Source organism: Suncus etruscus, chromosome 9, assembly GCF_024139225.1.
Source record: "Suncus etruscus isolate mSunEtr1 chromosome 9, mSunEtr1.pri.cur, whole genome shotgun sequence".
NCBI classification, from domain to species: Eukaryota; Metazoa; Chordata; class Mammalia; order Eulipotyphla; family Soricidae; genus Suncus; species Suncus etruscus.
The window spans coordinates 93,582,194-93,594,141 of NC_064856.1; the positions used below are offsets into that span (position 1 = coordinate 93,582,194).

At 54.0% G+C, this 11,948-nt stretch overlaps 1 protein-coding gene across 1 annotated transcript; it reads left to right on the top strand.

The window, feature by feature from the left end:
- The first annotated feature begins 9,825 nt into the window (after positions 1–9,825).
- C9H11orf96 (chromosome 9 C11orf96 homolog) lies at positions 9,826–11,436 on the top strand. The gene has a single exon (XM_049779937.1). It carries the CDS (start codon positions 10,388–10,390, stop codon positions 10,757–10,759), a length of 372 nt encoding a protein of 123 aa, XP_049635894.1. The 5' UTR covers positions 9,826–10,387; the 3' UTR covers positions 10,760–11,436.
- Positions 11,437–11,948: the final 512 nt, after the last annotated feature.

Consider the following 11,948-nt stretch of genomic DNA (forward strand, 5'->3'; position numbering starts at 1 on the left):
TGAGATCTGGCACCTGTGAACTGGGTGGGGGAATGCCTCTGTCTTCTGCAGAGGTTCTGGTGCCATAGTATAGTGGGCAGGTTTCTAACCTTGCATGTGGTGGACCCAGGTTCAATTCCTGGCACCACAGGCTTCCTGGAGCCCTACCTGAAGTGATCCCCGAGCACCTCAGGGGTGGCTCCTAAAAGATGAAAGTTATTCCATCTCCAATTCTGCCTGGTTCTGGGCCCTTGGTAAGTTCCTTGACATTTCTGAGCCTGTTTCCTTGACAATACCTGTCCCAGGTTTATACTAAGAGCAGGGCAGTGAGTGTAGAGAACCTTGTGTGGGTGCCTGACAGGGGTGGGTGTTCAGGAAAACCTTCCTGTGAAGCTCATCTCCCAAGTGAAAACCAGGGAGAATTTAGGATGAGGAGATGCCATCCCTGAGCCAGGCAAGGCAAGGTGACATTGGGGAGAAGAGGATGAATGCCCTAGGCCTGGACCTAATCACACCCCAGCATGTCTCAGATGGATCATGAGTGTGAGGAGTTGGAGGCCCCAGGTCAGGGGTGGTATTAGAGGAGGAGGTTGGCAGATTAGGGAAAACAAACCAGATCTCATAAGGAGGTCTGTGGCTTTTCAGCCTGACCTGCATGGGCAGAGCCCAGAGCATTCCATGACAGAGCATCATCTTGACCCTAGCTTCTTGGATTCCACTTGAAACTCACCCCTTGCTTCTGCAGAACAAGATTTACCTGAGCGTATTCTTAGAAATAGCTCTCCTTTCCCATTAAGAGATAAACTAAAGGCTTGAGCCTTAGAGATTGGGCCAACTGGAGTTTGATCTCCAGTCCCTCTGAGCCCCACCAAGAGTGATCCCCAATATAGATGCTCAGTAAGTCCTGAACATTATGAGCATGGCTTTAAAACAAAACAAAACATAAAACCAATCTTAGGGTCATTAGGACTTCCTAGCCATTTCTAGGCTAGCTGGCCCAAAGACTTAATTTCCGTGCGGTCACCCATGACCAACACTGCCTGACTGGCATCTTAGTGGGGGGCTTTGTAGCAAGGCCTCTAGTCCTTCCTTTTAGACATCCCCATGGCTATAAAGCATTAAAGCTATAGATGACAAGAGGGACTCCAAGAGCTATGGTCTGGCAGCTGCTTCTCAGAACTTTGGGGCTGCATGACACCCTGATCCTGGCTGGCCAAAGCTCCCACTGGGCTCTGCCAACCACCTTGGGGGCAGAACCTGGCTCTGTGACCAGCCATCAGACACAGTCATAAAAAGGGGGAGTGTGCAGTGCCCACTTCAGCAGAGGCAGCAGAAGTGCTGAGAGAGATTGGGAAGTCCAGCTTTAAGCTTGCTCATGAAGGAGTCTCCAGGCCTGAGGCTCTGTCTGTAAATATGACCCTGCTAGTAGGCTGTGAAAAACTGGAGGCATCCTGACTTCCTGCTCTCTGTGTGGCCTTCCTCTCCTCCCCTCTTCTCTCTGAGTCTCTTCAAGAATAGTCAAGATGGTGCCACTCTGCTTAAGTACCCAGGGGAACTTAGCAAAGTCCTGGGGGCTCGTTCTGAGTTTGTTTCATTCCTGGAGTGACTCTCTGGCCAGGGATCCCTGAGCATACCTGAGTCTCAGTCCTGGCTATCCCCACTGTGCTAGGAAGCAGGTCTCAGGGTCTTTGCTCATGCATGTAAAGTGGCATGCTTTACATGCCCACCTGCAGGGCACCACTGATGTTGGGGGTCTTCTGGCTATGGTGCCTGGAGTCTCAGATTCTGCCTGCTTTAGTTCTAGACTAGCCTTCCTTGAGATTTCTCCTGGGTGCCCCCAGGGGCTGACCCTGCCCTCCCTTCACCCGCCTGTTGTAGCTGGTACCAGCTGCCCCACTCCAGGGAGCCCAAATTAGCGGGTGAGCTCACAGGGCCAGAATGGGTCTCCTCTGCCACCCAACCTCTCTGGGCCAGGGGCTGCTGGAGGCTCCAGGTCTGATTTGAAACATGACTGGCGTCTGCCTGGCTCTCTCCTCTGTGCCCCTCTCCTTGCCTCCCTCCTGCGACACAAGCCGGCACCCCCTACTTGGCTCGCCTGGGATTGTCATGGCAACTCCAGCAGAATCCTTGAAACACTGATGGTCACGGTCACAGTGGATCAAGTGCTGGTTCTGCAGGAGGATCTGGGTGCCACAGAATGGAGGAGAGTGCGAGGGTAGGCAGCTAAGGACCCTGAACCTTTCTATGTGGCAGTGTGTGACTGGACCGCCACCTGCATGTGCCAGTCAGTGGTACCAACACTCCATGGATTGATTTCACACACATATACACACACATGAATGCATGCATGCACACACATACTCACACACATGATGGCCAGGCCACGTAAGTCGAGTCCAGATGGACCCACACAGCAGCTTGTGAATTGCCTACAATTCCTTCACCTCCTTCAGCTCTTTCACCTGTCATCTCCTTCACTTCCTTTACCTCCTTCACATCTTCAGCTCCAATTTCTTCACCTCCCTCAGCTCCTTCACCTCCCTTAGGTTCTTCCCCTCCATCACATCCTTCATCTCTTTCACCTCCTTCATCTTCTTCATCTCTTTTAGCTCCAGAAACCTGAGAGGACTCCAGGAAGGGACCACTGACCAAGATTTCCAGTTGGCTTCAGATGTATTTATGTATGTATGTATGGTGCAGAGCAGAGATAGAAAGAGCCCCCTCCAGCACCCTGAGCTCTGGAAACAAGCCCTGCTGAGAGCTGAGACTGGCAGCTGCTTTTGTTAAACCGGCTCTGCCTCAAAGCCAGAATGTGGGGGGGCTGGGGTACAGAGTCCCTCCCTCTCTCTACTTCTATCTCCCCACCCCCAGGTGCTCTCAACGGACCCTCCATAGAACCATCAAGGTTGAGAGCAATGGAACCCTCCTCTCCGCATCATTCAGAGGAGTCTTGAGTGTCCCCCCAAATCCTTACTCATTCCACACTGGAGAGAACTGAGACTCAGAGACCCAGCACAGTTGACTGGCCACCCTACTGTTGGTTTATAGCCCAACCCTTCTGGACACTCATCATTGAGACCCTCAAGGCTGGGGTGACCCATCCAGGAAAAGGTCCCTGATTCATCCTCTGTAAGGTTGGGGTGAAGTGGTTCTCCTCAAGGGGTGCTTGCTCAAGAACAAGGTGAGGGGGCACAATGCACTATGGCACAGTGCTAGTTCCAGAGCTGTAGCCCCCAGTGTCCCCAGACCCTATACTGTCCTTCCTGAACCTATAAAGGGTATGACCTTGGGCTTGAGTGAAAACATGAGAGTACGTTTTAGTGTGTGTAAGCATGTATGTATACACATGTATGGGTGTGAGTGCACATGTGTGTATCTGCAATCATGTATGTATATGAATATATGTGTATATGAGAATGTATGCATGTAACTATGAGTGCATCTTTATGTGTTCAAATATATATGTAAATATGTGTGGGAGTGATTGCATATGTATGAGCATGTATGTATTAGTGTGTGAGAATGTGTGTGATTGTGCCAGAGTGGGTGTATATGTGTTTGAGTCTATCAGAGTGTGAGTGTGTGTGTTTGGGACCTTGACCACACCCCTCAGGGGTTTACCTGAAATCCTGCACTGAGAGACCTTAGTGTTACCCTTCCTTGTCTGACTCCCTTAAGCACCCCAAATCCCAAACTCCCAGGCAGTAAGTTGGGGCTTCACAGGTGGTTGCTTCCTTCCAAGAATCTTTCATTTTCCCTGTGGCATTGGAAGTGTGTTCGCCTGTCTGGGCCTTTCTTTGTTTTGTTTTGTTGCTGTGCTATCTCTCCGGCCCCCTGTCTGGGCCTTTCTGAGGAACAGGAGGGAGCCCCATCACAGTGGAACAGGAGTAAAGAGATGGTCCCCAGCAGCAGCAGCAGCTGAGCTGGCCTTGGGGCATATTCTTGGAGGTCTTGAGGAAGAGGAGAACCTTCATACCTGCACCCCAGGTCAGTCAGAGTCCTCACAATGCCTAGATTCCACTGTAGACTTAGAGAAACCACATCCACATGAGGCCATGGCAGGAAGGATGTTTTTGGAAGGAATGAGACCCTTCTAATCGGAACACAGAGGAAGTGCCTTGCTTGGTGATTCCTCAACTCATTAAGGCCTGGGACAAGCCACATGTCTATGCAGAGGTTTCAGCTAAATGCCTCTCCCTCAGAGTAGAGACCCCCAACTTGCTTCTATTCCCCTGCTCAAAGCATCTCTACCCCTCTCTGATGGTCCTTGCAAATCTTTCCTCTCAGGGTGTCACCACTGCCTGGCCCACCTGATCCACAGCTGGCCTCTCCCTACTATTCTGCAGTCTCAGGCCAGCTTGTTGGTTTTAGGGAGCATGAACATCACCCCCATGCCCCTATCTGAGCTTTTTTTTTGGGGGGGGGGTCACACCTGGCGGTGCTCAGGGGTTACTCCTGGCTGTCTGCTCAGAAATAGGTCCTGGCAGGCACGGGGGACCATATGGGACACCGGGATTCGAAACAACCACCTTTGGTCCTGGATCGGCTGCTTGCAAGGCAAACGCCACTGTGCTATCTCTCTGGGCCCCTATCTGAGCTCTTAATGGCTTCTGCAGTAGGCAGGGATACCTCATCTCCAATAAGGCATCTGTCCCAATACATTTACATATCCAGACTAGACACTGGGGTAACCCAGGCTATGTCTCCTGTCACTGACATCATATCAGCCAGCCACATGCTCTGCAGCTCAGCCTTGAGATGTGGGTGATGACAGTCCCTTCAGGAGCTTGGCAGGTCCTGGGACTATGCTCCCAGTCAAGTCCACATGCCAGTAACTATAGCCAAATCTTCCAGGCAGCCATGCAGTCCATCTCCCTTGCATAATTTATCTCTATCTCTTTTTATTACTTTTATTTGGGGAGTAGGGGCCACACCCAGTGGTGCTCTGGGGTGACTCCCTTCTCTCTCTCTCTCTCTCTCTCTCTCTCTCTCTCTCTCTCTCTCTCTCTCTCTCTCTCTCTCGGCATTGAACACCCTGCAGGTACTCAAGGGACAGGGGGTATAGAACTCAAGTCTGTGCTTCAGCAGTCCCCTGAGCCAATTCCTTGGCTTTTTCATTTATTTTAAACCAGAACTATCCAAACCAGATTGATAGTGCATTGGGCAGGGTATTTGCCTTGCACACAGCCAAACTGAATTTAATCCTCATCATCCCATATGATTCTCCAAGTATTGACAGGAATAATTCCTTAGTGCAGAGTCAGAAGTAACCCTTGAACATTGCTGGATGTGGCATTAAAAAAAACCCCAACAAACCAGAATGACTTAGATGCCAAGCAACACCCCTCCTGAGACACTTGGTTGCAAGAGACACTGATGTTTGGCCCTAGTAGACTGATCTCTCACTCTTTGACCTCAAGCAGCTGGCTTTCTTGGCCATGTGCATGCAGCTTCCTGGGCACACTCGGTTCACGTCTTCTCTCTTTTTTTTTTATTTTGGTTTTTCGGGCCACACCCGTTTGATGCTCAGGGGTTACTCCTGGCTAAGTGCTCAGAAATTGCCCCTGGCTTGGGGGGACCATATGGGACGCGGGGGGATCGAACCGCAGTCCTTCCTTGGCTAGCGATCGCAAGGCAGACACCTTACCTCTAGCGCCACCTCACCAGTCCCAAAATGAGCATACAGGAGGCTCGAGTGAGAGCGAACATTCATGTATGTGTGTGTATGGTTTTTTATTTATTTATTTATTTATTTATTTATTTATTTATTTATTTATTTATTTTGGTTTTTGAGCATACCCGGCTGTGCTCAGGGATTACTGCTGGCCATCTGCTCAGAAATAGCTCCTGGCAGGCACAGGGGACCATATGGGACGCCGGGACTCGAACCAACCACCTTAGGTCCTGGATTGGCTGCTTGCAAGGCAAACGCCGCGGTGCTATATCTCTGGCTCAGTTCATGTCTTCATGCAAAGGAACCTGATGACGACTTTCTAGTCCCATCTTGTCTAAAAATCAACAGCATGTGGAACTGGAGAGATAGCACAATGGTAGGGTGTTTGCCTTGCACAAGGGTGGCGAACACTCGGCTCTCGAGCCGCATGTGGCTCCCAGCCAAAATGAATGTGGATCTTTGCCTCTTATCATTATTTTGTATGCTATGGCTCTTTGCCAAGTTTGGATTCTGTTATGCTGCTTCTGAGGAGGGACCTCCAAGGACAGATCTCAGAGCGCGTAGTCCCGACATGCCCCAGGCTGCATCCTTCTGTCTCCCATCCCTCGGAAACAACTGCTGGGGCCAGAGAGTGGGGGGACCCTTGTGTCACATTTTGGGTCAGATTTTGCCGTGAGTTCTTAGTGTGGAGGACGCAGCACACCCTCACCATCACTGCAGGATTTTGACCCTCACTCAAAATGGCAAAATGCAATATGTGTTTAATATATGATTGTTAAAATTATATGCTTTTGTGTGAGTGTTTGTCTGTCTTGGCAGGTCACTGCATGGTGTGGCTCTCTGACTCTCACAGTTTAAAATTTTGGCTCTTTGTGTCAAACTTGTTCGCCACCCCTGACCTTGCATGTGACCTACCTGGAAGGGACCTGATTCAATTCCCAGCATTCCATATGGTCCCCCTGCCTGCTAGGGGTGATTTCTGAGTGCAGAGCCAGGAGAACTTCTGAGCACCACTAAGTGTGGCCCAAAAACCAATCAATCAATAATTAAATAAATAAAGTTAAAGAAAAAGGCAACAGCACGCTGTCAGCAACATGCACATGTGTTCGCCTCTTGCCAAGTACTTTTCCACAGTTACAGGCTCTGTGGGCAATGCTGCCTTTTCTCCAAATTCTCCAAGGGAAAGATTTTTTGCTAAATATCTATCCCAGCATGGTAAGGCTGTGACACTGGTAAGCTATGTCCCCTGGCCAATTATGTCTGGCCAAGCCAACATTCCCAGCTCTGCCTGTCCCTATTAGAGGATCTTTCTTCATGGCCAATTCTGTACCAATTTTAGCCCATCAGAGGACAGCTCAACTGCCCAGAAAAGGAGCCACAGCAGGACTGGGTGTCGAGAATTAAGATGAGAGAATTAGGGGCCAGAGAGGTGGTGCTAGAGGTAAGGTGTCTGCCTTGCAAGAGCTAGCCAAGGAAGGACCGCGGTTCAATCCCCCGGCGTCCCCCAGAATCTCATATGGTCCCCCAAGCCAGGAGCGATTTATGAGCGCATAGCCAGGAGTAACCCCTGAACGTCAAATGGGTGTGGCCCCAAAACAAACAAACCAAAAAAAAACAAGATGAGAGAATTCACATTGCACCCATATGAAATTGTCCTGCTTGGAACATCTCAGGGTTTGGCTAGGAGGGTGGCGTGTGTAAATAAATAGCCATAAAATCTCCAACTCTCTGCTCCCCAAACATTCCTGTCAGTCTTCAGTCCTCTAACACTTGCTCAGACCCAGCAACCCCCTTCCCCCATTTCATCACACATACAGCCTCTAGGTTCTGTGCTACAAATCTGGAATCTGACCATTACCAGGGATGGCCCCTTGACTTGACCCTAATTTAATCTCAAAGCCCCTTGTAGCAGAGATTTTGACACCATCACTCCAACCCTGATCCAATGCAGTGTCCTCACAGAAGTCAGAGTGAGATATTTGGGTTGGGTGGGGTGAATCTGGGTACTCCTGGCTTGGGGATTAGCTCCTAGTGATGCTTGGGGAGATCTTTGGGATGAAACTCAGACCTTTTGAGTGCAAAGCCTGCACACTAGTCCTTTGAGCTCTCTCCCTGGTCCACCCAGGGTGACCTTTTAAACATAATTGGGTGCAAGACCTCACCTGCTCAACCCTCTGATTTACCTTCTGATAAAAGTCTGGCTCTGTCAGGCAGCCATCCCAGTGCTCGCCCTCCCTGCTTTGACCCAACACATCGGTTGTCTTGTCCCAGAAATTAAGCTCTGCTGCTTCCTTCCCCAAACTCCTTTGCCCCAGGGTTTCCTCTCCTCAAGACCTGCTCCTCCCTGGCTGGCTGAGCTTGCCTGGAGCCTGCTCTTTTCCTTGTCCTCTACCCCAGGCACCAGCTTCATGGAGTAGCTGAGAGGTGGGTGCTGGATGGACCTACTTGGCTTTGGATCTGGGCTCTGCGTCTCATCCTCTCTGTGACTTCAGCCAGGTTGCCTGGCTTCTCTGTGCCTGGTTAGTCCTATGAAGGCACCTGCAGTTGAGGATTGTATTAAACACAAGGAGAGTTCAGCTGTGGTTTTGGGTGAGTTGGCAACAAAGCAGGGTGCATCTTTTATTTTTTTTAATTTTTTTTAACTTTATTTATTTATTTATTTATTTGTTGGTTGGTTGTTTTTTGGGCCACACCCAGCCGCACTCAGGGGTCACGTCTGGCTTATGCACTCAGAAATTACCCCTGGGAGGCTGGGGGACCATATGGGATGCCGGGAATCGAACCGGGTCCCTCCCAGGGTCAGCCACATGCAAGGCATATGCCCTACTGCTGAGGGTGCATCTTCTGTTGTTGTTGTTGTTGTTTGTTTGTTTGTTTGTTTTGGGGCCAAATCTGTGGTGCTCAGAGGTTCACTCTAGTATGGGCACATGGGAGATGGGGATAGACACACCTATATGGAAAACTGGGGATGGAGCCAGAACTTGGTTTGGTTTCAGGCAAAACAAGCGCTTTTCCCCGTTGTACTATCACTCTGGCCCAGCAGGGCGCGTCTTAAGCCTAAATAGTGTTATGGTCTTCCAGGTGCCCCCAATATTGCACAGCTCTGTCTGCATCAGGGACCTGTCTTCACTTCTCCTGTCCCCACCCCATGTAATTTTCCTGGGGGCTGAGCGGGGATACCTCAATAATTGCGTGACTATGGGGGAACTGGTGATCAAATCCTACCCAACCCTCTGCGGTGGTGGAAAAGGCCAGGAGTCTTGCTACCTACCCAGAAGTGGACTGCGTTGGGGGGCGGAGGTCGAGGGACACCTCCCACAGGGGCCCTGCTCTTGTAAGCCACGGGAACGGGTGGGCAACAGACAGTTAAGAGCAGGGACTAGAGCGACGCGTCGCTTGCACCCCTCACGGTGGCTCTAGGGCACCAGTGAAGCGGGGAGAATCGCGTGAAGTCACGGGGCTGCTTTGAAGAGACTCTGGGATGGAATCTGGGGAGTTGAGCGCCCTGGTTGGGGGCGGCGCGTAGCCTTCCAGATGGCTGTTATTATGACTTCCCAATCTTCCCGGAGTATCAATGGGGGTGCCACCCTGGGGCTTTGGGGTTGCGGCGGTGGGCGGAGAGGGAAGAAGCAGAAGGAAAAAGTGGAAAGGAATCTACGGTGTGTCGTAGAGCGCGCGAGCGCGCGCAGGAATGTTTATATCTGTGTGCGCCTTGGGAAGGGGGTGCTGGGGAGGATCCGAAGATGGGACTCAGAATAAGGGTGCCGGGGGGCGGCGGTTGGGGCGCTCACGAGGCCAGGAGAGAGGGGGGAACATAACCGGTGACCCGTGCGCCCCGGGTACCACTGGGCACAGAATCAGAGCCTGGGGGTGATGGGAGCGTGCGCCCCTGGGAGTGGGCGCAGTGGCGGCTTGCAGTGGGGTTGCTCTGCAGACTCCAGGGGTCCAGTCTAGTCTGGCCCATGGACCCCGATGCGCGCGCGTCCCCCACCTTGGTCCCCAGCTCCCCCTGGGCGGGCGCTCTCCTCTCCAGCACCTCCCAGAACCCCGGCAAGAGGGGGGGGCCGGCCTTCCGGAGCTGGGTGTGGAGGTTGGGGGGTGCGATGGGGCGGTGCCACGCGGGCCGGGCCGCTACTCCCGTAGCGCGGTGGGGGCGACGTCAGGCGGAAGGGCGCGGGGCGCTCGCGCTTTAAATGGCATCGCTGTCATCCGAGCTCGCTCGCAGCCGTGTGGGCCGCGGCGGGCTATATAAGCGGCGAGCCCGGCAGTCGCGGCCACACGGTGACAGCGGCGGCGAGCGCCTCGGAGCGCAGGGGCAAGGAAGGCAGCGTTCGCCCTGAACCCCTTCGGAGCAAGCGACTCCAGAGCCCCTCCGGAACTAGCATCCCTTGAGCCCTAACTCCGGAGTAGCTGCGACCCCCCCCCGAACCCCGCTGGAGCAACGACTCCCCGAAATCCCAGAACCATAGCAGCATCTCCAGAGCTCCCTGGAGCCCCGCGGTGCAGCTCTCCCTCTCTTTCCCCCAGCCCCGCGGTGCTGCAGCGCACCCCGACGGGCCTCGAGGCAGCATAGCATCTGAGTCCGGCCCTCGCGGGCCGCCAGCGTCCCCAGCAGATTTGGATCCGCCGTCCGGAGAGCCGCAGGCTGCCGCCTCCCGGGGGACCCCGGCGCAGGAGCAGCCGCCGCCCGCCGACAACTCCGGCCCCGGCCCGGAGGAGGCCCCCGGGAACGCCATGGCCTCCGCCAAGCCCGGAGAACTGATGGGCATTTGCTCCAGCTACCAGGCGGTGATGCCGCACTTCGTGTGCCTGGCCGACGAGTTCCCGCAACCCGTGCGCCCCGCGCAGCTCTCCAAGGGCCGGGGTCGGCTGCGGCGGCCGCGCCAGTCGCGCTTCAAGACGCAGCCGGTGACCTTCGACGAGATCCAGGAGGTGGAGGAAGAAGGGGTGTCCCCGATGGAGGAGGAGAAGGCCAAGAAGTCGTTCCTGCAGAGCCTGGAGTGCCTGCGCCGCAGCACGCAGAGCCTGTCGCTGCAGCGGGAGCAGCTGAGCAACTGCAAACTGAGAAACAGCCTGGACTCCAGCGACTCCGACTCCGCGCTGTGACTCCGGGGGGGTGCCGGCCAGTAGCGGGGATCCTGGCACACACCTCCGTGTGTACCCCCCTTAGAGAAGAGGGCCCGCCCGCCCGCGCGCGCGCGCGCTCCGGGCACCTCGGAGGCTTGGATACCGCGTGCTTGGACTCTCTCCTGGCTCGGACGCGGTGGGGTGCGCCCTGCGCTTTGGCCACTCGAGCCCCCGAGGGCGCACGCGGCTGGGTGGGGGGTCGCTATTCTTTGCCCTTTGTCTCTGTATCTTTTATTATTATTTTTTTTTTGAAACTCTTGCGGGTGCGAACTGTGCGGTGAGTGGGGCGCGGGGTGGGGTGGTTGGTTGGTTGGTTGTGGGGGGTGCCAGGGCTGGAAACCCGCACCACGCAGCTCTCCCCCAGACACCGAGGTTTGCGCCCCGCTGCACCGCCGTGGCATCCCGTAGCGCACGCCGGATCACACTCAACACCCACCACACACGCTCGCTGAGCACTTTTGTAACGGTCAGGCGCGGGCCCCTTGGGACTTTGGGGCGCAGCGCAGCTCCCGCTGCGACAGGAGGGATAGGGATGGATGGATATTTATTTTTGCATCGCGATGTCTGTTTATTTAACTAAGATCTTTTTACCTTGGAGATAGATGTCCGCGACGCTCCCGAACGGCGACGAATAAAGTCAATATATTTGCACAGTTGTTATTTTTCCTGGTTTCTGACTCTTTGGACGCCTTCGGTCCAGGCGAGCGAGATTGAGGTTCGCCAACCCGGTGGGGCGAGAGTAGGTGGAGGAACCGCTGGGGCTTAAATTTAGGGGGTGGTGGTGGAAGTAGAAGTGGAGACAACGCTGAAAGCTCCACTCACTATGAGGCTGCTGCGATCCCTTATCACGTCCCTCCCACCCCCATTCTCCAGGGCGCCCCCATTACTCACATATGGGACCCTGAGAAGCTGGTGACCGGCTCGGCTTAAGCGACAGCCTCGAGCAAGGAGCGCACCAGCTAGCTGAGACCAGGGTCACCATCACTGCCCCCACAGTAGCGCACAACCTCCACCCTTACACTGCACCCCCTTTGCAGGCCTCAGGAAGGCAGAGATGCCCGAGTTTGCTATGCCCCGGGGATCAACCTGGGAGGAGGGAGCGTGGGTGGCGGGTGCCCGGGAAAGGGAGTGAAAGTGGATGCATCCCTGTCCTGCCACGACTACGTCG